The sequence below is a fragment of the Micromys minutus genome (genome assembly GCF_963924665.1).
Source record: "Micromys minutus genome assembly, chromosome: 2".
In the NCBI taxonomy this organism is placed as follows: Eukaryota; Metazoa; Chordata; class Mammalia; order Rodentia; family Muridae; genus Micromys; species Micromys minutus.
Window position 1 is genome coordinate 87,858,321 of NC_137971.1, and position 26,466 is coordinate 87,884,786.

Here is a 26,466-nt window from a genome sequence, read left to right on the forward strand (position 1 = left end):
TTTAAAATCATTTAATTTATTTGAAATTATAATACAACTGCATCATTTCTCCCTCCTGTTACAGTAAATATTAAAAAATATAAATGGACTTTCTTATCTCCTTATCAGCCCCCACGGTCTCACTTTGCAGGCCTGCTTCTAGTATGGAACTGAAAGCACCTCTATCACTCGGTCTGAGCTTCGCCCAATGTCTCACTTCGTCTACTCAACACTTTTCCATGGTAGTTTTCCAATGCCTGCCCTATTGACTCTATCCCGGGGTGTTTTTTTACCCCAAATTCCAACACAAACACAACTCTAAGATCCGATAGATTTTCATACAATTTTTATATAGCAAACTCTCAATTCTGAAACCCTATTACTCAATAAATAAACATCAAATAAACAAAGATACAAAATGACCTTCTATATGAGCTATAAGACCAATAAAATACTTAAATGTTCATAACTATTTAGCACCAATTAAATGTACTTGGATCTAACTCTATTTTCTTGATGTCCTCCTCCATCCTCTGACCTCTTCTGTCTTCTGATCTCTGATCCTCAAACTCTTCACATCCTTTACTCTGCCAAATCGTCAGCTCTCAGCCTTTATTTCACTAATTAAAATGTGAATGCTTTTATTTATTTTTTCATTCTTTCTTTATTTTCTTTCACTTGTATGTATTTATATTTTATTTTATTACTTTTTTAATTGAACAACTTTATTTTATAAAACAAAGATAAGTGAACAGATTTTAAAAGCATTTTTGCATAGCAGTATAAAAATACATTTTTTGTCAGTACTTGATTTTTTTAAAAGTTGGATAGGATGCCTTAAAATGTTACTAGTTACAATGAGCATAAAGTACATGTAAAACAAGATGTAACCTGGAAATAGACAAAGTTTTCTTGGTGTTAAATATTAAGCATAATGGATCTTTACATTTGTTTTGGCCTTTGTTTTCCTTGAACTTCATATAGTCAGTAAGTTTTTTCTAGGGTGTTCAGATATTTCTGGGGTTAGTATCTCATTATCAGTGACAGCATATAATGTCTGTTCTTTTGTGACTGGGTTATCTCACTCAGGATGATATTCTCTAGATGTATCCATTTTCTTAAGAATATTATAAAGTCATTGTTTCTGATAGCTGAGTTGTTCTCCATTGTGTAAATATACTGCAATTTTTCTATCCATTCATCTACTGAAGAATATCTGGGTACTTTTCAGCTTCTGGCTATTATAAATAAGGCTGCTATGAACATTGTGGTGCATGTGTCTTTGTTGTATGTTGGCGCTTCTCTGGGGTATATGCCCAGAAGTGGAATAACTGGTTCTTCAGGTAGTACTATGTCCAATTTTCTGAGGAATCACCAGACTGATTTCCAGAGTGGCTGTACCAGTTTACAAACCCACCAACCGTGGAGAAGTGTTCCTTTTTCTCCACATCCTCGCCAGCATCTGCTGTCATCTGAATTTTTGATCATAGCCATTCTGACTGGTGTTAGGTGTAATTTCAGGGTTGTTTTGATTTGCATTTCCCTGAGGGCTAACCATGTGGAGCACTTCCTTAGATGCTTCTCCACCATTAGATATTCCTCAACTGAGAACTGTTAGTTTAGCTCTGTATTCCATTTTTAATAGGGTTGTTTGATTCTCTGGTATCTATGTATACCTTGGATATTAGGCCTCTATCAGATGAGGGGTTTTTAAAAATCTTTTGCCAATCTATTGGCTGTCGTTTTGTCTTATTGACAGTGTCCTTAGCCTTACAGAAACGTTGCAATCTCATTAAGTCTTATTTGTCGATATTTGACCTTAGAGCATTAGCCATTGGTGTTCTGTTCAGGAAATTTTCTCATGTGCCTATGTGTTCTAATGTTTTCCCTACTTTCTCTTCTAATAATTTAAGTGTACCTCGTTTAATGTGGAGATCTTTGATACACTGGAATTTCAGCTTTGTACATGATTTCATTCTTTTGTATGTTGAGTGCCAGTTGAACCAACACCATTTGTTGAAAAAGCTGTCCTTTTTCCATTGAAAGTTTATATTAAGGAGTAGTGATTGCTGTTTCTTGTTATTTTTGTTGTTAGAGGTAGAATTATGTTTGTTTGCTTTTCTTCTTTTGGTTTTGTTGCCAGGAGATTATTTTCTTGCTTTTCTTGAGGTGTGGTTTTCCTCCTTGTTTTGAATCATTCTATTTCTTATCCTTTGGAGGGCTGGGTTTGTGGAAATGTATTGTGTATATTTGGTTATGTACTGAAATTCCATCATTTCTCCATATATGATATTTGAGAGTTTTGCTGGACATACTTACCTGGGCTGGCATTTGTGTTCTTTTAGGGTTTGTATGACATCTGTCCAGGATCTTCTAGCTTTTATAGTCTCTAATGAGAAATCTGGTGTAATTCTGATTTCTCCGTATTTATATATTATCTGTCCTTTTTCCCTTACTGATTTTAGTATTCTTTCTTATTTTAAACATTTGGTGTTTGACTATTATGTATCAGGAGGAATTTCTTTTCTGATCCAACCTATTTAGGGTTCTGTAGGCTTCCTGTATGTTCATGGTCATCAATTTCTTTAGGTTAGGGAAATTTTCTTCTATGAATTTGTTAAAGATATTTACTGGGTATTTTAGTTGGCAGTTTTCACTCTCTTCTACATCTATTTTCCTTAGGTTTGGTCTTCTCATGGTTTCCAGACTCCTCTCAGCAAAAACCATTCTTGGCATTACCAACTGTGTTAAGTTTGGTGTCTTCAGATAGGATGCATCCCTAGTGAGACAGTTTCTGGATGGCTTTTCCAAAAGTCTCTGTTCCATGTTTGTCCCTGTCTTTTCTATTTTTTTAATTGAACAACTTTATTTAAAAAAGGATAAATGTACAGATTTTAAGCATTTTTGCATAAAAGTATACAAATAAATTTTTGGTTTTTTTTAAAGGTTTGATAGTGTGCATTAAGATCTTACTAGTTACAATGAGCATAAAGTACATGTAAAACAAGATGTAACCTGGAATTACTCAAAGTTTTCTTGTTGTGTAAAGATTAAGCCTAATGGTTTTTCATTTTGTGTTTTTTTTCTTGAACTTCCTATAGTCTGTAAGTTGTTTCTGGAGTTGTTCAGAGTTTTCTGGAGTTAGTATCCAATTATCAGTGACTGCATATTATGTTTGTTCTTTTGTGACTGGGTTATCTCACTCAGCAACAGTGGAGAAGTGTTCCTCTTTCTCAGCATCCTCACCAGCATCTGCTGTAATCTGAATTTTTGATCTTAGCCATTCAGGTTGGTGAGGGGTGGAATCTCAGGGTTATTTTGATTTGCATTTCTATGATGGCTAATGATGTGGAGCACTTCCTTAGATGCTTCTCCACCTTTAGATATTCCTCAATTTAGAACTTTTGGTTTAGCTCTGTATCCCATTTTTAATAGGGTTGTTTGATTCTCTGGTGACTAGCTTCTTGAGTGCTTTGCATATCTTGGATATTAAGCCTCTATCTGATGTGGGGTTGGTAAAAATCTTTTCCCACTCTGTTGGATGCCATTTTGTTTTCTTGACAGTGTCCTTAGCCTTACAACAACTTTGCAATCTCATTAAGTCCCATTTGTTGATATTTGACCTTAGAGCAAAAGCCATTAGTGTTCTGTTCAGGAAATTTTCTTTTGTGCCTATGTGCTGTAAGGTTTTTCCTACTTTCTCATCTAATAAAATAATTTCAGTGTACCTGGTTTAATTTGGAGATCTTTGATCCACTTGAAATTGAGCTTTGTCCAAGGAGATAAGAAAGGGTCTATTTTCATTCTTCTGCATGCTGAGTGCCAGTTGGACCAACACCATTTTTTGAAGAGACTATTCTTTTTCCATGGGATGTTTACAGTTCCTTTGCAAAAAATCAAGGGACTGTATATGTGAGGGCTCATTTCTGGATCTTCTATTCTATTCCATCGATACACGTGCCTATCTCTGCACCAGTACCATGCAGTTTTTAGCACAATTGCCTTGTAATATAGCTTGTGGTCATTCATGGTGATTCCTGAATATGTTTTCTTGTTTTTGATGATAGATTTTGCTATTCTCGGTCTTTTTTTTATTCCAGATGAAATTGCACATTGCTCTTTCCAACTCTATGATGTATTGTGTTGGAATTTTCATGGGGAATTCATTGAATCTATAGATTGCTTTTGGTAAGATGGCCTTTTTTACAATGTTGATTTTTCCAATCCATGAACATGAGAGATCTTTTCATTTTCTGAGATCTTTCTAGATTTTTTTTCTTTAGAAATTTGAAGTTATTGTCATGTAGGTCCTTCACAATAGTCACAAACAATATGAAATACCTTGGTGTTTCCCTGTCTTATCTTTGGACAGAAACATTTTTGGGTAAAAAATTTGAGATGCATGGATGGCACCATCTACCAACTGGAATCCATGCACCTCTAATGGAGGTGGTCTCTACAGGATGTATCTCTCCTTTATTGGGTATTTGGCTAATGTCTTCCCCTTTGGGTCTTGGAAACCTCTCTTTTCCCTGGATTCTGGCACTTTCTTATGGCTAGTTCTATCTACCTCTGTCCTACTTCAACATGTTGGGATTCATTTTATTGAGGTTCTAGACTTCTCTCCTGTCTATTCCCATACCACATCCTGCACTATCCTTTTCCCCCACTGCTCCATTCTTACTTCCAATGATTATTTTGTTCCCAATTCTAAGTAGAATCAAAGCATCCACACTTTGGTTTTCCTTCTCTGTAGACTTCATATGCTTTGGAATTTTTATCACGGGTATTTTGAGTTTTGGGTGTTAATTGTACTATATCTCTGAGTCCATAGCATGTATTTCCCGTGTCTGGGTTCCCTTACTCAGGATGATATTTTATAGCTCCATTCATTTGCATAAAAATTTTTGGCTTCTGTGAACATTGTCAATTTCAAAACAATTACTCCTATAATGCTGATGGTGTCCCCTGTACATAGGACAGTACTTCATGTGCATGTCTATGAAGCTCACCTCTATTCTGTGGTGCATTTTGAGACAATTGCTTGCTTACTGCTAAGGTGACATGAAATATGACTTCTATGTTGCCATCTGCTAACCCTCAAACAACCTCATACATATGTCTCTCAAATCTGCCTCTTTTTATTTGGGCTTCATATGTGGCTAGCAGTGTGAGAACTTGAAAACTTACCTGTTCTTCAGTCTGTACTTTTGTGGATCAATTCAGATAGAGCACTCTTGTGACTTCCCCCTATATTGAAACTGTTTAATTCAGTTGTCTCCATTGTTGGAATCACCCCTCTGTCTCTGCTGGATCCATTATTCTATTGTCAGTGTTTGTCATAACCACCTCCTATATCTATACCCCATCACCATTCCAAAGATGCACTCCAGTGAGGTAATTTACAATGCCTTCTCCTCCTGCACTTCCACTGTTATTGCAGTCTCTAGTATAGGAACATCACTTTCATTTAAGTGATGCTGAAGTCCAGCTACTCAACTAAGCCCAAGTCTCTTCATTCTGTCTTCCACGATATGTGCTTATATTCTCTATGACAATTCTAAATTATTTAGGCACTGAGAATAATATTGGAAATACACTCAATGGTATACTTTATAAATCATTTGTGAATACATTGTACACATATAACTATGGTGTACAAATACTTAAAATAAGATTGATTTTCAGTATATATGTTTATTTTTTACATCAATGCAATTATATTTTCAAATTATTTGGATGGAAACCTTTTAGTTACATGAAACCTACACTCAAATTTCAACTGTTCTTCCCACTGAGATGAGGTAATAATATTAGGGTTTTGAGATTCTTTATACTCTCTTGAATGGCCAAGAAACACTTAAAGAAATGTTCAACATTCTTAGTCATCAGAGAATGCAAATCAAAATGGCCCTGAGATTACACCTTATACCAGTCAAATTGGGTGAGATAAAAAATTTAGGTGACAGCACATGCTGGCAAGATGTGAAGAAAGAGAAACATCGCTCTATTGCTAGTGGGTTTTCACCCTGGCAAATTCACTCTGAAAATCTATCTGGAGGTTCCTCAGAAGATTAGAAATAGATTTACCTGGAGACCCAGCCATGCCATTTTTGAGCATATAACCAAGAATTCCCATCATTCCACAGAGGCATATGTTTCATGTGTTCACAGTTGCCTTATTTGTGATAGCCAAAAGCAAGAAACAACCCAGATGTCAAACAACAGAAAAATGGGTACAGAAAATGGGGTATATTTACAAAATGTAATACTACTCAGCTATTTAGAAAGAAGAAATCTTGAATTTTGCAGGCAAATGGGTGGAATAGCATCCTGAATGTGGTAACTCTGAGACAAAATGACATGCATGATATAAATTCACTAATAGTGGATATTAGCAAGAAAAAATACAGAATACCCAAAATACAGACTACAGAACTCAAGAAGGTTAACAAAATGAAGGGCCCCAAGTGAGGATGCCTTAATCCTACTTGGGAGAGGAGTAAAAGCAATTTCATGATGGTGGGGAGTAAGTGATGGACCTGGGTAATAACAGTGACAGGAAGGGGAAGAGCAAAACATCATTCGTTATTGGGTGGGAGAGCAGAACTTAAGCCCCAAGGACCAGCAGTAAGAATGGAAACAGGCAACTTTAGAAGGTAGGAGGTGAGGGGACTCTTTAGACTGTAACAGAGACCTGAGAGGTGAGAGAATTCAGTACTCAAAGGGATGGACCTTAGTGAAATGTCCTACAATGGAGGAAAAAACTTGTATAAAAAGCTGCAAGGAGTTGGGGATGAGGGTGGCACCATGGCAAGACCAGCAGTCTCAACTGACTTGGACCCCTGAAATCTCACAGACACTGAGCCACTGACCAGACAGCTTATACCAGGTGATATGAGGCCATACACATATATACACAGAGTAATTGAGGCCCCAGGAATTGGGAAATTCTGTTGAAGTAGGGGTTGGGGGTGTGGACATTCTCTTTGAGACAGAAGGAGAAAGTATAGTGGGATGGAGAGTTGTCAGGGGGGCCCAGATTGGGAAATATTGGGGAAAATATTGTATTATAAAAAAAATTAAAAAGAAAAATAGCTGGTTGAGCAAGCCATGAAAAACAAGCTCATAAACCTTATAAGTCTATGGATTCTGCTCCATTCCCTCCAGTTCCTGCCTTTACTTTCCTTCTCTGACTGCTCTCTGTTATGGAATATGACATGATATTTTTAAAACTTTCCTTTCTTATCTAAATTTTATTTTGTATTAATATATGAAACTTTCAAATATTAAAATGAAAACTGTTAGTATAATTTTAACAAGAAAATAAAGATAATGAGGCCAGCAAGATGGATAAACTGAGCATAAGTGCTTTCCACTAATTCTCTCCCTCTACAGCTCCCTGTCCTGCTCCTACTCCATGTCCTGCTCCCTCTTCTTTTCCTCTCCATCTTTCCCTCTCCCTGCTCTCTCTCTCTCTCTCTCTCTCTCTCTCTCTCTCTCTCTCTCTCTCTCTCATGCATACATACATGCACATGTGTATGCACATGAATATACACACACAATCACACACAGAGAGTCAATATAAAGTTAAAGTGAGAAAAAAATAAATATACAGAAAATTGTAAAATATAGGGACAGAATTAACAAATATTGGTACTAAAATCTCACTCCCCTACCCCCAACACAGGAAGGACATACCTCATTTTCTCCTTTGATTATTGACATGAAATATCTCTAATCATTTGTGGAATCTAGAGCAATAGTCATTTAAAGGTCTCTCTAAGCTGGGCAAAAAAAGCACTCTCTTTTCCAGGGAACGTAATTTGCACATCAGTGTAGCACAGAGTACTCATGGGGTTTTTGAGACAGTTCAATTCAGCTCCACTGTGTACTCAGCATTTAATAAGCAGTAGGCATTGTGTGGATACCAATACACCTAAATAACCATCTGACTTTAACCTTATATGACGTTGTATAATCCCATTTGCTGTCTTTTCTAAAAAAATTTTAGTATTAAAATTTCAATATAGAAACTGAAGCAAAAAAAAAAAAAAAAAAAAAAAAACTGTAGGCTACAAGAAACTACATTTTCCAACCAGAATTGCAGAATTATACATTTCAGAAAATAGATCAAACAAAATCTTATCATGGCAAAGAATGTTTGAGAAACCACACTAAAATTATCAAATGGGAAGAGCATGGTATGTAGAGTGTTATATTTATGTAGTATTAAGAAAAAGAGGGTTACATTTTTAATTGGGTTATTTGCTTTTCTGAGGTCTATTTTCTTGAGTTCTTTATATATTTCAGATATTAGTTCACTGAAGATTTAGGGTTTGTATAGATCTTTTTTGATCTTGACTTCTGCCATTTTGTCTTATTAATGGTGTTCTTAGCATTGTAAAATCTTCTCAATTCCACAATGTCCCATTTAGTAATTTATGATCTTAGTGCCTAAACTATTAATGTTCTATACATTTATATGTCTTTTGTACCAATGAGTTGAAGACCATTACTCATGTGCCCTTTTAGATTTAGTGTGTCCTGTTTTATGTTGAGGTCATTGATTGACTTGAACTTGAGTTTTGTGAAGGGTGATAGATGTGAGTTTATTTCAATACTTCTGTTAGACCACTTATAAAGATGCTTTAAGGTAGTTTTGCATGTCTTTGGCTTCTTTGTCAAATATCAATTGTTTATAAGTATGTGGGTTTTATTCTATTTCTTCTATTCTATTCCACTGATCAACCTTTCAGTTCTTATGCCAATGACATGCAGTATTTGCTACTATTGTTCTGTAATACAGCTTGAAGTCAGGATTGGTGCTATCTTGTAAAGTTCTTTATTGTTTAAGATTGTTTTAGCTATGCTGTTTCTTTGTTTCCATATGAAATTGGGAATTGCTCTTTCTAGCTCTTTAAATATTTGTTTTGTGATTTTGATGGGATTTGCATTGAATATGTATATTTCTTTTTATAAAATGGCCATTTTTACTATGGTAATCCTACCAATCCATCAGCAGAGAAAATCTTTTCATCATCTGGTATCTTTCTTGGGTTCTTTCTTCATTGACTTTGACTTGCATTCTTAGAGTTACACCATTTTTTAATATACGATTTTTAGCTATTGTCAAGAGTTTTGCTAAGTTTTGCTCAGGATGACCACAAGACCACATTGATTTTGTAATCAGACAGTTGGCTAAAGATGTTTATTAGATGTAAAAGTTATTTTGTGAAATTTTTGGAATAAATTATTTATACTAACATATCATATATGAATATGTATAGTTTGATTTCTTCCTTTGATATGTTGATAAATGTTATTTCCTTTAGTTCTGTATTACCCTGGCTGTAGATTCAAGTATTATATTAAGTAGAAAGGACTAAAGTTGGAAACTTTGTCATGCTCTGGACTTTAGTGAAATTGTTTTAAGTTATTCGCCATTTAATATAATGTTGGTATTAGCTTGCTGTATATTGTTTTTACTATGTTTAAGCATGCACCTTGTATTACTGTTTTTTAAAAGATTTTAAAATGATAGAGTTTTGGATTTTTTGGCAAAGGCTTTTAAAGCATCTAATAAGATGATCATCTGTTTTTTTCAGTTTGTTTATAGGGTAAATTACTTTAATGGATTTTTATACACTGAACTACCCATGCATCATGGGGATAATGCTTACTTGACTATGGTAGATAAAGAATTTCCAATAAAATCATCTTGATTGGCTAAGAAAAGCTTAAATGATGTTCAACATGCATTTTTAGTCATTAGGGAAATGCAAATCAATATGAATTAAAGATTTAATGTTACAACCAATAGAATATCTACAATCAAAATCTCAACTGGCAGCATATGCTGGCATGGATATGGAACAAAAGGAGCACTCTTCTACTGCTGATGCAACTGTTCAAACAGCTATAGACACTTTGAAAATAAATTTGGCTGCTTCTCAAAAATTTGGAATAGCTTTACTTCAAGACCCTGCTTTATTACACCTGTGTATATACCCAAAATATGTCTTTTGAGACTGTGTATGTGTGTGTATGTGTGTGTGTGTGTGTGTGTGTGTGTGTGTGTATGTGTGTGTGTGTGTGTGTGTGTGTGTGTGTGTGTATGTGTGTGTGTGTGTGTGTGTGTGTGTGTTTGTGTGCATGAGATTGTACAAGTCCACACATAAGAGCACAACTCTTGTGAGTTCTTTCCTTCTACCATATAGGTCTCTTGGATCAAAGCCAGAATATCAGGGATGGTGACATTGATTTTTCCCATTAAACCTTAAATCTTCTTATCAGTTCTCATTTTGAGAAATTTATGCCTACCTAATTCTTCTGATATATTTTTTAGGCCTAGGCATTCAACAAACTTCTTTATATATATGGTAAAAATTTAAGGTATTTTTAACTACCTGAGACCTTAAAACATTAGTTATGCAAACCTCAAATTCCTGAACATAAAAATAGTATCCCCATATGCTCAGGTCATAGTTGTCAAATGTTCTGTATTTTACATTTTGCATTGGCTGAGTTTGAATAACTTATTGTTTGAACAGTCAGAAATATTAATGTTAGTATCAATGAAGATTTCAAGCTCATTCTTCATGTTTGAGGATAGCTTTTAAAGAAGCCTGGGAAAAAACACTAAAAACCATTAGTGTTTTCCTTCATGACAAGAACATTTTCTGGAATCTTCTATCAGAGCTTTGGAATTATTTTACAGGTAGATAAAGGATAACCATTGAGTAATTCATTCTATCTAGATGGTCATTTTTTGAGTATTTATTGTTTTGTCAAACCAAGTAGATAGTAAATATTTGTTGCTGAATGTTACAATGCTCAACAATTCATATTTCACTGGAGAGTACATAGAAAAGAATTAACCTTTTAAAACATAGAATATGGTAGCAAAGAATAAATGGAGCTGATCTAAGTAGGAAATGTAGCTGTATTGGGGTGTGTTATGTTAGCTTGTATCAGCTAGCAATGAAATTCCTAGGGAACAAGTGGTATTAGATTAAGAAAGTTAGATGGGCATGTTGATTCTGTTCTAAATTGAAAGAAAATATTTAAAAATTTAAAATAGTTGTAGACTAATATAGGTATATTGTAAAATACACATTTACAGACTTTTATGAACACTTCATGTACAATAAACAGCAGCTTGAAAAGACATCCCTACTAGTCATATAGTTTATGGATATAGCATAGATTATTCCCATGTATCATGGGAATAACAGGAAATTTGTTACTGATCTAACTCCACAATATAAAAATCACATCTAAAACCCCTATGAGTGCCAAACTTGCACTAAGACAGGGCATAGGTACTAGAAAAGAACCCATAATAATTATTCTCCTCATTGGGCATCATATCAAACAAATTTGTAATGACTTATCATTAGATACATAGATTATTACATAATCCAAACCTATCATAATGATTTCTTTTTTCAGTAAGTATTGATTACCAAAAGGTTAAGCAAACCAAAGCAAAGCAAAGTAAAACAAAACAAATAAACACTTTCCATTATGCAGAGAATTGGAGACTTTGGAAGGCTCAACAATATATGGAACAGAAATTATATATAACACACCTTATTTTCTCCAAGCTCAGGAATCATCGTGTGAGAATGAGTTAAAATATGTAAGAGCCAGAGTGGGTGGATGACAATTAAACAGTATTTTCAGGGCAGAAAAGATGATTGAAAATATGGTCTCATATTAGTTCTTTTGGCATCCACATGCTCAAAATAGACAAAATCCTATGGGGAGAACATGGGCATGAAGTCCACAGGTAGCTGAGTTGTGATTGAAAACTTAAATGTTTCAGAAGAAAGTAAATTATCTAAAATAACATGGCCTTTGGTAGGCTATCCATCCTTCTGTGGAACCCTAAATACCTAAATATGTACAGGTAGCACAAGATGAATTTGATAAAAATCAGTAGTTGAATGTGTAGAAGAGGAAGTTATACTGAGAAGAGTTTAAGTAGGGCTGAATGTGATAAATGCATTTTATCATGTTCTCAAGACATATTTAAAACTACATAAGATAACATGCAATAAATCATAATCTATATGTTTACTGGGATAAAAAAGAGATTCAGGCAAATGGAAAAGCAAGAAGGTAAATAACTAAATTCAGATGATGGTCACACAGGTTTTGTATAATTGTCATTATTACAGTGAGTTTTGCCAAACAGACTACCCTAAGAAAATATTTTCTTTCCAAGATTTTTCTTCAGAGCACCCTTAATCTCATTATTTCTGAGGCTGTAGATGAGGGGATTCAACATAGGGATCACCACGGTATAGAATAGAGACATCACCTTGTTCTGGTCAGTGGAGTAGCTGGACTTGGGCATCACATAAATAAATATAGCAGTTCCATAGTACAGAGTGACTGCAGTGAGGTGGGAGGCACAGGTGGAGAAGGCCTTCTGTCGACCTTCAGTGGAGTTCATCTTTATAATGGTGATGAAAATATAGGAATAGGAGATTGCTATAACAACGACTGTCGTCATTGTGATAAAACCAGCAGAAAACGAAATAATAACTACAGAGACAGTGACATCAGAACAGGAGAGTTCCACCAAAGGAGCAAAATCACAGTAAAAATGATTGATTCTATTTGGTCCACAGAAAAATAAGAAAAAGAAGGAAAGAGTAAAAAAAGAAGCATGAAGAAAACCCTGTATATAAGATCCTATGACCAACTGGATACAAATTTCTGTGGACATTTTAGTGAAATAAAGTAGTGGCTTGCAGATTGCTACAAACCTATCATAAGCCATGGTAGCCAGAAGGAAGCATTCAACTGTCCCAAAGAAAGCAGCTGAGCCAAACTGTATAGAACAACCAATGTAGGAAATGGTATTTTGCTTTACCAGGGCGTTAACAAGCATGTTGGGTGTGACAGATGATGAAATGCCTATGTCAACAGAAGCCAAGTGGCTAAGAAAAAAGTACATGGGGTGACGGAGCTGGGAAGAGACTCTGATGAGAAGGATGGTGCTGAGGTTTCCAAATACAGTCATCACGTAGATGCACAGGATGAAGGTGAAGAGGATGATCCTAAGGACTGGGTCATCAGTTAAGCCCAATAAAATGAACTCTGTCACTGCAGTGTGGTTCCTGTCCTCTATGAAAGCCATGGGACACTATAACTGCTGCTAGATTAAAAATTTTACAAAACATGATTTATATATAGGTCACTTCATATCTTTTAATTGCATATTAAAAGCAGTATAAATTAATATTTTATTCAGAAATTGGATTAATTATTAATGTATTACTATCATTGTCATCATTTTCATACTTATGTTTAATAATTATTTAAAATTTATTTAAACACAAATGTTTGAAATGTTTTATAAATAATACATAGATTTAATTTACATTTACTTATAATGAAATATACATGATTGCCATTAAGGCTAAATTTTAAAATTATGAAACTTGGCTGGTAAGATAGCTGGGTAGGTGAAGATTCTTGTTACAAATCTGATAGGTAGAGATTGATACCTGGAACCCACAAGATGGTAAGAAAGAACCAACTCCTAAGAGCTGATCTTTTTTACCCACACATATGCTGTGTTACAACTACCTACCCACACAAAAATAAATATATGATTACACAAATACATAGATAAATATTAAAAATGTTTATCTTAAGAAAATAATGTATTATTATAAGCTTAACAAAAGAATAAAATAAAAAATTATAGAATTAATAATGGTGTCTTACACTGTTGCTATCATTAAATGCTTACTACAGCACCAGAATAAGAATTTTTATAGTTGTATGTTTTTTGTTTTTATTTATATAAAGTTGCATTGTTCTTTCTATTATTTCTGTATTCTAGCAGAAAGCAATTTAAGTTGAGTAACATACACACAAAGTAATCAATTTATGGAGCTTCAGATTTGGCTCAGTTAATAAGAGGACTTGGTGAACTGGTAAAAGCGGGAAGGGTGATTCTTACACACTTCACTATGTTTTCTAGTGGGAGTTTGTCCTTTCATTTCTGAGGAGCCAACACTTTCTTGTAGTCTTCACAGTTACCAGTCACACATGTGTACATGCAGGAACCATGCACACACAAAATAAAATTAATACATCTTTAAAAAGAGAAGTAGATACAAGTACTAGTTTAGTTGTACTCAGAGTATTCATTTTGGTAGCCATACTACAAAATGATGGATGACCACACAATTGAGGGCTACATAAATTAGGACCAATATCAGAGTGGAAATTCAGCTTTCTGATCAGTCATTTAAAGTCTATAAAACTGAATAAAGAATGCATTAAATTTACAAATCTGACTTCCAGTTTTAAAGTCATGAAAGATTTTAACTTCTTCTAAATAGACCTCTTTTTTTAAAGTAGTTTGAAATATAAATTTTATCATATTGTAAAATATGAGTATATAGCATATTATTAGTATTTTCTTAGATTCAACCAGCTCTTTTCCAGTTTCACAGTGTTTTCTAACTGAAGTATTTTAGAAAAAATCCCCATGAGTTTCAACATAGGGCACTGTCCAGTGTTCAACCTCAGATATTAAGAGATTTATCAAGGCATCAAGGGGCAGATTGACTATCACTCCTTACATTCTGTACTTACATCCTCATTTGTCTAGAGTGTTGCCTGTAAGGCTGGCACATTTACTCCATAAGCAACCAAGTCTTTGTGCAGGATATTCCAACAGTAAGCCACCAAACATTTCAAAGCTAGTGAATTTGTTAGCCTGTTGGTGAATGCTACTTACATATAGCTTTGAAGGTCATGTTGGTTTCTGGTCTTGTTGACAGATGGATAAATAAAGAATCTATGAAAACTTGTTTTAATTCCTGGTTATTCTGAACAATTTATTATGAGATACAAGGGAATTCTATGAAAGTTTCTTTTCTCTCTGCTGTATAACTGCATAATTCCATCTGACATGTTTCTCCACCATGGTTTGAAATACAGTGCATTTTGAAGAATAAACTTTCTTCATTTACCAACAGTATCAAACTCTTACCTCTGAAATGAGAATTCATCTTAAAGTGAGAAGATCAAGGTTATTATTATTGTATAGATATATATCTCTTGCCTACAATCATTATTTATCCCTAAGAATAAGTCCCTGCAGAGGAGCTGGATTCCAGTGTGAATTCAAATCATCAGCAATCATTACTTTTGCTCCAGTGAGTACTGAGAATGTCATTTCACACAAACACAATTAATTTTCAAGGAGTATGTCAATCTGTTTTCCTCTTTATGTGGGTAATGGTACATTTTCACTTTGTGATTATGGATGTACATGATAAATATTAGGTAAATACTCCTGCAAGTTGATGTTTGTTTCAGGTTAATTATTTTACAGGATATAAACTACTCATTAAAATGGACCATTTTGGCTTTTTCTTCTGTTTTTTTTATCTTTTATCATTTTTATTGGATATCCTCTGTATATACATTTCAAATTCCATTCTCTTCTCCCACTCTTCCATACAACCTCCTCTTGATGCTCCCGCTCCCAACCACCCACTCACACTTCAGAGACTTGTTATTCACCATACACTGGGAAAACAAGCCTTTACTGGCCAAAGGCCTCTCCTCCTATTGATGCCAAACAAAGTCATCATCTGCTACATATGCAACTGGAATAGTGGGTCTCTCTATGCATACTCTGGAAACTCTGAGGGATTTAGTTGGTTGATATTGTTTTTCTTTCCATGGGGTTGCAAACCCTTTCAACTCCTTCAGTCCATTCTCTAGGTCATTCATTGGGGTCCCTGTTCTCAGTACAATGGTTAGCTGCAAGCATTCTCTTCTATATCAGTATGGCTCTGGCAGAGCCTCTGAGGAGAGACCCATATCAGACTGCTGCAAGTAAACACGTCTTGGCATCAGCAATAGTGCTTGAGTTTGGTGACTGCATATGTGATATATCCCCAGGTGAGGCAGTCTCTGGATGATCTTTTCTTGAGTCCTTGATCCTCTATTTGTCTTTCCTCTAGTGAGTATTTTGTTTTCACTTCTAAGAAGAACTGAAGCATCCAAATTCTGTTCTGGTCTTCCAAAATTTTGAGCTTCATGATGTCTGTGAAATTCTGAGGTTTTGGACTAGTATCTGCTTATCAGTGAGTGCATACCATGTGTGTGTGTGTGTGTGTGTGTGTGTGTGTGTGTGTGTGTGCGTGTGCGTGTGTGTGTGTGTGTGTGTGTGTGTATTTTTTTTTGTGATTGGGTTACCTCACTCAAGATGATATTTTCTAGCTCCATTCATTTTTCAAAGAATTTCATGAAGTCATTATTTTTAATAGCTGAGTAATACTCCATTGTGTAAATGTACCACATTTTCTGTATCCATTCCTCTTTTGAAGGACATCTGGGTTCTTTCCAGCTTCTGGCTATTATAAATAAGGCTGCTATTAACATAGTGGAGCATGTATCTTTATTATATGTTGGATCGTCTTTTGTGTATATGCCCAGGAGTTGTATAGCTGGGTCATCAGATAGTACTTTGTCCAATTTTCTGAAAACCACCAGACTGAATTCCAGAGTGGTTTTACCAACTTGCAATCCTACCAACAATGGAAGAGTGTTTCCTCTTTCTTTACTTTCTCACCAGCATCTGCTGTCACCTGAGTTTTTGATCTTAGCCATTCTGACTGGTGTGAGGTGGAATCTCAGAGTTGTTTTGATTTGAATTTTCCTTATAACTAAGGAGGTTGAATTTTCTTTTGGTGCTTCTAAGCCTTTAGCTATTCCTCCGTTGAGAATTCTTTCTTTATCTCTGTTATCCATTTTTAATAGTATTATTCGATTCTCTGGAGTCAAACTTATTAAGTTCCTTGTATATATTGGATATTAGCCCTCTATTGGATGTGTCATTGGTAAACCATTTTGTCCTATTGACAGTGTCCTTTGCCTTACAGAAGCTTGGCAATTTTATGAGATCCCATTTTTCATTTCTTGATCTTAGAGCATAAGTCATAGGAGTTTATTTTCAGTAAAATTTCCCCTGTGCATATTTGTTCTAAGGTCTTCTCCACTTTCTCTTCTAATAGTTTCAGTATAGCTGGTATTATGTAGAGGTCTTTGTTTCACTTGGACTTAGCTTTGTACATATAAATAAAAATGGGTTGATTTGCATTCTTCTACATGCTGAATGCCTGTTGAACAAGTATCATTTGTTGAAGATGCTGTATTTTTTCCATTAAATTGTTTTAGCTCTTTTTTCAGAGATCTAGTGACCATAGATGTGTGGGTTCATATCTGGGTATTTAATTATATTGCATTGATCTACTTGCCTGTCTCTGTAACAATACAGTGCAGTTTTTATCATGATTGATTTGTAATACAGCTTGAGTTCAGGGATGGTGATTTCCCCCAGCAGTTTCTTTACTGTTAAGGATAGTTTTTACTATCTTGGTTTTATTGTTATTCCAAAAAATTTGCAAATCGATCTTTCTAACTCTGAAGAATTGAGTTGGAATTTTGATGGGAATTTGTAGTGACTATTTCTGGTTGTCAACTTGACCATATCTGGAATGAACCACAATCCAGAATTGGGAGGCCTACCTTTGATCTTGATCTTGAGGCAGAGAAGCTAAGAATCTCAGGAAACTAAGGCAAGGAGACCACTGAGCTCAAGGATATCCAGGACAAGCAAGTCCCCCATCCAGGTGTGGTGGCATACACCTTCAGTTGGAGACCTACATAAGGACATTGGAACAAAGAAGGCTCTCTCTCTCGACCTGCCTACCTTCTGGGACTTTGCCTGCTAGCCTTGTGGGGCTCTGCCTGCTTGCCTTGTGGGACTGAGCATCTGCTAGATCCTTGGACTTCACAGCTGCTGCCGGCCATTGTTAAGGGATTGGACTACAGACTGTAAGTCACCAATAAATACTTCACTATATAGAGACTATTCATAAGTTTTCTGACTCTAGAGAACCCTTTCTAATACAGGACTTAATGAATCTGTAGATTGCTGTTGGCAAGATGGCCACTTTTAATTAATCTTGCTAATCCATGAACATAGGAGATTTTTCAATCATTTGAACACTTCTTCAACTTTTTTCTTCAGAGACTTGATCAGCAATGAAAACTCCCTGATGCATTAGCAGAAAGTATGGATCAGTGAATGACAGAAAAGATACTCTATCAAAAATGTCATATTCCAAATCTCTGCTACATTGCCTTTTGATTTTCATATGTATATTGTGGCACACATGCACTTGGACTCACACGAACACATGCATACTTCTTGCAGGCGCACATCATACAGGAATATACATATATAACAGCCTAAGATCTCTTTTTCTAGTTACATATTTATTCTTTTCTTTTTCTTACAACTTTCTTTAATAAAACAGAGATACATAAACAGATTTTTAAAGGCATTTTGGCATAAGACTGTACGAATATATTTTTGCAGTGCTTAATTTTTTTAAAGGTTTGATAGTATGTATTGAAATCTTACTAGCTACAATAAGCATAAAGTAAATGTAAAACAAAAAATAACATCAAATACTCAAAATTTTCTTGGTGTGTATAGATTAAACAGAAAGATTTTAAAATACCAAATATTGCCACAAGGCTATCTTCTTAGCTCTTGAGTTAATAATGATTTAAGGTCTAGGTGTACCCCACTCTGAGAGGGTGCTATATACTTAACTGTTTTTTTTTTTTTTTTCTAAGAAGGGCTGAGACTTCCACTTTTGAGACTTTCTTTCTTTCTTTCTTTCTTTCTTTCTTTCTTCCTTCCTTCCTTCCTTCCTTCATTTCTTTCTTTCTTTCTTTCTTTCTTTCTTTCTTTCTTTTTTTTTTGAGCTTCATATGGTTTGAGCTTCATATGAGTTGGATCCTGGATATTCTGATCTTTCTAGGGCTAGTATCCAATTATCAGTGATTTCATATTATGTCTGTTATTTTGTGACTGGGTGATACCGCTCAGGATGATATTCTCTAGATACATCCATTGTAGAAATTTCATAAAGGTATTGCTTCTTTTTTACAACTTTATTTTAAAAAAAAACAGAGATACAGATACAGATTATTAAAAGCATTTTAGCATATATATATAAATATAGTTTTCATTGTACTTAATTTTTTAAAGGTTTGATAGTGTGCATTGAAATCTTACTATTTACAGGGATCATAAAGTATATGTAAAACAAAACGTAACATGGAAATAGTCAAAGTTTTTGGTTTGTAAAGAGTAAACATAATAATATTTAACTACCAAAATTACCACAAGGCTATCTTCTTAGCTCTTGAGTTATTAATGGGTTAAGGTCTAAGTGTAACCTGCTCTGAGAGGGTGCTATACACTTATTATTATTTTTTTCTTTCTTTTAATTTTTGTCTTTTTTTTACAACTTTATTTAAAAAAGAGAGATACATGTACAGATTTTTAAAAGCATGTTGTCATAACATTATTGAATATATTTTTGCCAGTACTTAAATATTTTAAAGGTTTGATAGTATGCATTAAAATCTTACTAGTTATCATAAGAATAAAGTACATGTAGGACAGAACATAACATGGAAATAGTCAGAGGTTTCTTGGTGTGTATAAATCAAAAATAATGATTTTTGAATACCAAAAATTGCCACAAGGCAATATTCTTACCTCTTGAATTCTTAATGATTTAAGGTCCAGTTATACCACAATCTGAAAGGGTGCTATACACTAATATTTTTTCCTAAGAAGGACTGAGGCTTTCACTTTTTGGCTCTTGTTTTCTTCTTTCTTTCTTTCTTTCTTTCTTTCTTTCTTTCTTTCTTCCTTCCTTCCTTCCTTTCTTTCTTTCTTTCTTTCTTTTTTTTTTGAGCTTCATATGGGCTGTGAGTTGTTTCTGGTGTATTCGAAGCTTTCTGGGGCTAGTATCAAGTTATCAGTGAGTGTCTATTATGTCTGTTATTTTTGTAACTGTGTTACCTCACTCAGGATGATATTCTCTAGGTGTACCCACTTTCCTAGGAATTTCATAAAGTCATTGTTTCTAATAGCTGAGTAGTACTCCATTGTGTAAATGTACCACAATTTTTGTATCCATTCATTTACTGAAGGAAATCTTGGTTCTTTCCAGCTTCTGGCTATTATAAATAAAGCTACTATGAACATTTTGACTTCATGTGTCCTTATTGTATGTTGTATCATACAATGCTTTCTTTTCTAGAGGTATTTTGGTGCTTAAGTTTAAATGTAGGAGCTGCGGCAAAAAGTAGTAGGCTTAAAGAAACTACATTTTTCCCAATCAGGATTACAGAATTACATTTTTCAGAAAATAGATTAACCAAGGAAATCTTACTAAGGCAATGGATATATGAGAAAACACACCAAAAGCATGAGATTGAATAAGCAGGGTATGTGTAGAGTCCTATTTATGTAGTATTAGATAATGGGATTGCGTTTTAATTGGGTTATTTGGTTTGTTGAGATCTATTTCTTTGAGTTCTTTGTATATTTTGGATATTAGTTGTCTTTCAGATTTAGGACTTGTGTAGATTTTTTTTTGAGATTTGTAGGATGCCATTTCATGGTATTAGTGGTGTCCTTGGCCTTATAAAAAGTTTTTCAGTTTGATAAAGTTCCATTTATTAATTGTTGAACTTAGTTTCTGGACTATTGGTGTTCTGTTCATTAATTTGTCTGCTGTGCCAATGAGTTGAAGACAGTTCTTCTTTGCTTTTCTATTAGATTAAGTGTGTCTGGTTTTATGTTGAGGTCATTGACCTACTTGGACTTAAGTTTTGTGAAAGGCGATAGATGTGAGTCTAGTTGCATTCTTCTGCATGCAGACATCAGTTTGTACCATTTGTTGAAGGTGCTTTCATTTATTTTTTGTATGGTTTTGGATATTTGTCAAATATCAAGTGTTTATAAGAGAGTGGGTTTAATTCTGGGTCTTCTGTTCTATTCTACTGATCAATCTGAAAGTTTTAATGCCAATGACATACAGTGTTTATATTATTGTTCTGGAGTACAGCTTGATGTCAGAATTGGTGATAGCTTGAGAAGTTCTTTTATTGTTCAAGATTGTTTTACCTATCCTGAGTTCTTTTCCATATGAAATTAGAAATTGCTTTTTCAAGCCCTGTAAATATTTATAATGGAATTTTGATGGGAATTGCATTGAATCTGTACATTGCTTTTGATAAGATGGCCATTTTTATTATGTCAATCCTACCAATCCAGGAACAGGGGAAAGCTTTTCATCATCTGATATCTTCCTTTGGTTCTTTCTTCAGTGACTTTGACTTGATTTCTGAGAATTACACAATTTTAAATATATTATTTGTAGCTATTTCAAGAATGTTGCTTTCCTAATTTTTTCTCAGCCAATATTATTTTTGTAAAGGACACATGGCCACAGGGTTTTTGCACTGATTTTGTAATCTGACAGTTTGCAAAAAGTGTTTATCAACTATACAAGTTTTTTAAATGAAATTTTGGAGTCAATTACATATACTAGAATATCTTCTCTGATAAGGGATACTTTGACTTTTTCCTTTCCACTGTGTATCCCATTGATCTCCTTTAGTTCTTTGTTGCCCTGGTCATAGCTTTAAGTACTATGTTAAATAGAGATTTATAGAGTCACAATCTATGAGTTTTTATTGATTTTAGTGAAATTGTTTTAAGTTACTTTCCATAAAATTAAATGTTTTTATTACCTTGCTGTATATTGCTTTTATTATGTTTATATATGTACCTTGCATTGCTGTTCCTTCAAAGATTGAGAGTTTGGGATTTTGTCAAAGGCTTTTTCACCATCTAATAAAATGATCATCTATTTTTTTTCAATGTGTGCATTAGGTGAATTACATTTACATTGATGAATTTTCATACACTCAATCACTCATGCATCACTGAGGTGATGCCTAATTGATTATGGAGGCTGAATGATAATCAAAGCAACCATCTCTAATGGCCAAGAAGCACTTAAAGAATAAACCATATCCATTCTTAGTTGTTGAGAAATACAAATTAGAGCAAATCTTAGATTCCATCTTGTACCCATCAGAATGTGTACAATCAAAACCTCCAGTGGTAGCATATGCTAGCAAGAGTGAGGAACAAAAGGAGCACTCTCCCATTGGATGTGTACTTGTTCAACCATATACATCCATTTTGGAAATGAATTTAGCTGGTTCTCAGAAACTGGAAATAATTTTACCTCTAAACCCTGCTATAACACTCCTGGGTAGATACCCAAAAGATATCCTAATATACCGCTTGCTCACCTATATTCACAGCATCTTCATTCATACCAGCCAGCAACTAGAAACATCCTAGATGACCTTCAACTGAAGAATGAGTAAAGGTATGGGGTACATCTACAGAATGAAATACTATTTAGCTATTAGAAATCAAGACACCATAAAATTTGCACACAATCGATGGACTTGAGAATATCATCATGAGTAAGGTGATGCAAAACTGGAAGGACATGTTGGACAGTACTCACTTATAAATGGACATTAGTCATAAAGTTCAGAAAAACAATCCATAGATTTTAAGAAAGCATACAAGGACCCAAGGTAGGTTATGTGAACCTCACTCAGAAAGAAAAACAAAATAGTCATAGGAGAAGGATAAGGATAGGGAACGGGGTGGAAAGTGTGTGAGGAAGGCTTTGTTGGTGTTTATCAGGTGTTGGGGATGAGGAAAGAGTTGGAAGCAAAAATAGAAACTTTTTTTGAGGGGAAAAAATCTTTTGGACCAGCTTAATTCTTAGGATTGAAGAGGCTAAAGTAAGTCTATGGGTCTGACCTAGCTGTTATTTCGACTACCAGGGGACATGGTGACTGAAGTGGCCATATCCTGCAACCAAGCAGAACTTCAAGTGTAAGTTAGGTGTGGTAAGCAACATAAAAAAATTTCAACGAAAAATTTGTTCTGCCTAAAAGATATACAAGGATAAGGATGGAGCAGACACTGGAAGAACATGCAAACGATGACTGACCCAACTTGAGACCCATCCAATGTGAGAGAACCTACCTGTCACTCTATTAATGATGTTCTGCTATACATACTGTCTCCTGAGAGGCTTTATGTAGTAGCAAATGAAAACAGATGAAGAGATCCACAACCAGTCTCATGGAAGTGTGAGGGATATAAGTCAAAAAGCCAGAGGGGTCAAGGGCACCACACAAAGTTCTACAAAGTCAACTTCTCTGGCTCCATGGGCTCTCATGGAAGCTGAACCACAATAGAGCATGAAGTAGCTGGATCCAGGCTTCATATACATTTATTTGTAAAATATGTGCAGCTGCTTTGTCATGTAGGTCACCTTACAATTGGAGCAGGGCTTGTTTATGACTCTGAAACCTGTCAATAGATTCCCTTCCTTTTCTGGGCCTGCCTGATTGGGACTCAGTGAAAGCAGATGGATGTACTTATGCCTGTTGAGACAAGATGCATAAGGGTGGAGTGATACCTAATGTTGTTTTCCCTTCTCTGAGGAGAAGAAAAAAAAGGTTAATTGGGGAGGGATTTATAATGGCTAAACTTGGAGAAGATTAGGGTGCAATTGCAATTCAATTGGAATAAAAATACATTACAGAAAAATGTAGTGATAGTGGGTAACAAGAATAAATATTCTCTCAATGAGTTATATGCATGCATGCAATTATCAAAATGGGAACCATTATGAGATATCCATTTTCTAATGAAATAGTCACGAAGAGAGAATTGTGCTGCAAAATGGATTGGCTATCAATTGGTGTCTAGTGGAATGTTTAGATAACTTTATCAGCTATCATTCCATGAGGTTAACTAGGAAGTCACCTTTAGGTCTCCAGGAAACAGTGTTTGTGATTAAATCACCTATGTAGAAAAGTAGAAGATAAGGAGATTATGGATTGCAAAATATTCGGATACAGAACCTTTTGACTTAGATGGTTATTAACCAGAAAGAAAGGGATATCATGACTTCAGTGGCCCAGATGTGGTCAATGGGTGCTGTGATCCACTCTATATTTCTGTTGAGGTTACCAGGTAAAGTAGAAAAACAGAGGCTAATGTACATAGTAGTAAAATTCATTACTAACACCATGGCCATTTCTATCATAGGAACACACATCGTCAATTCAAGACTCAAAACAAGGTGAAATTTCTTAAGTTCACACAGAGCAGCTCTCACACTAGTATCCTCCTTTTTGATTTTAAAAGAGATTAATTTTTATTTTTTTTGGTGTATGAGTGTATTACCTTTAAGGCTATGCACGATGTGTATACCAGGATCATTTATTAGGCAGAAGAGCATGATGAATCTCCTAGATGTGGAATTGGAGAGGCTTGAGTCAAAATGTTGGTTCTGGGAACTAAATGCAGGTCATCTGAAAGAGCAATAGGTCATCTGAAAGAGCCATCTTGCCAGTCCATTCCAAATATCAACTTGTCATTTACCTTAGTTTGCCTTGCCTGCTTCCTTATTTGTTTCTCTTTCATTTAGTGTGTGTGTGTGTGTGTGTGTGTGTGTGTGTGTGTGTATGTGTGTGTGTGTGTGTGTTTGTTAGTGTGCATGTGTATTCAAGAGAATGTGCAACGCCACACATAAGGGCACAACTTTTGAGAGTTAGTTCTTTCCTTTTACTCTATAGGTCTCTTGGATCAAAGCCAGATTATCAGGTGTGGTGGCAATGACTTTTCCCAATAAACCCCAGCTTCTTTATATTATTAACTCTCATTTTGGGAACTTCATGCTTGACTTTTATAACAGATTGTTTCTAGTATTTTGCATTCAACATACCTCTTCATATTTCTGGTAAGATTTTAAGGCATGTCTTACTATATAAAACATTAAAACGTTAGTCATGTAAACTCCAAATTCCTGAACATAAAATTAGTCTCTCTATAAACCCTGGTCAAAGTGTATAAGTGGTCTGTGCTTTACATTTTGTATTGGATGAGCTTAAAGTACAATAATATTTCTGACAGGTCACTAACTTATTAATCATAAATATTAATGTTAGTATCAATGATAATTTTATGCAAATTTTTCGTGTGTTTGAGGATTGTTTTTGAAAAATACGTGGAAAGGGCATCAAAACCCACTAGTGTCTTCTTCATTACAAGGATTTTTTTCTGGAATCTTCTGTTAGAGCTTTAGAATTACTTTATAGGTATATACGGGATAAGCATTGAGTCATTCATTCCATCTAGATGTGGGTTTCTTTTGGAGCATTTATTGTACTGCGGAACCAAGAAGATGCTAAAGATCTGTTACTGAATGATTCAATTCTCATAGAATTGGTACTTCAGTGAAGAGCATGCTAGAGAAGCATCAGGTTTTTTAATACATAGAATGTGCTGGAAAAAAATAAATGGAACTTATCTAAGTGGGAAAGGTAGAGGTGTCAGCTGTGGGTTGTGTTAACTTGTGTAGGCTACCAATGAAATCTTCATGGGCAAGAGTTTTTAGAACAAGAAACTAAGAAGTGCACTTAGATATTATTGTAAAGTGAATGGAAATATTTAAAAAGTCAAAATAGGTGTAGACTAACATAGGGATATTTTAAAATACATGTTTTCAGATATTTATCTTGTGAGCACTTCATGTACAATAAACACCAGCCATGAAAGATATACCTACTGGTGATATAGTGTAGTATATGTGAAGTAGATTATTTCTAAATATGGGAATAAGAGGAACATTATTATTTGTTCTAAGTCTAGCTCCACAAGAGGAAAATCACACTTAATATTTCTATCAGGGCCAAATTCTTTGCTTGACAGATCATAGACACCAGAGAAAAGCCCACTGTCATTATTTCCTCCAATGGATATAATATCAAACCAATTTGCAATGACTTATCATTAATGCATAAATTAGTACAACTCCCAACTATTATCATGATGGTTTGTTTTTGTAGTAAATAGAGATAAACAACAAATGAAGTAAATAAAATAACGAAAACACTTGCCAAGATGAAGAGAATTGGAGACTGTGAAAGGCTTAATATTATATGAGATGTCTATACCATATATCCTTTTCTCCAAGCTCAGGATTCATTTTGTGAAAATAAGTGAAAATATGTAAGAGCCAGAGCAGGTGAATGACTACAGATAAATAGTTTTTTTCAGGACACAACAGAATGATTGCAAATATGGTCTCATGTTAGGACTTTTGGCAACCACATGTTCAAACCACACAAAATCATAGCACTGAGAGGAAACATGGGCATGGAGTCCATATGTAGCTGAGGAGTAATTGGCCACTTATATCTGCCAGATGGAAAGTAAAATATCAATAATGGCATTGCCTCTGGTAGTCTAACCATGCTTCTGTGGAAATATAAATACACAGTATGTACAGATATCACAAAATAAACTTTATAAAAAGACTTAAACAGAGAAGAGTTTCAGAAGGACTGAATATAATCAAAATACATTGTGTAATAATCTCAAAGACATATAAAAATATCCAAGTTGAAGTGCAATATGTATATATTGGAAGAAAATATATGTACTGGGAGAAAAAG

General features: G+C 34.7%; 1 protein-coding gene across 1 annotated transcript in view; it reads right to left on the reverse strand.

Annotated features, from left to right (window-relative positions):
* Positions 1-12,187: 12,187 nt before the first annotated feature.
* The window catches only part of LOC308417698 (uncharacterized protein), a gene marked incomplete at both ends in the record, with an annotated part of 32,751 nt that continues 18,472 nt past the window's right edge, over positions 12,188-26,466 (reverse strand). Inside the window, 2 exons of the mRNA XM_080913028.1 lie at positions 12,188-13,138; positions 24,735-24,772. Of these exons, the coding sequence (XP_080769154.1) occupies positions 12,188-13,138; positions 24,735-24,772 (989 nt within the window). The remainder of the gene's footprint in view (positions 13,139-24,734; positions 24,773-26,466) is intronic.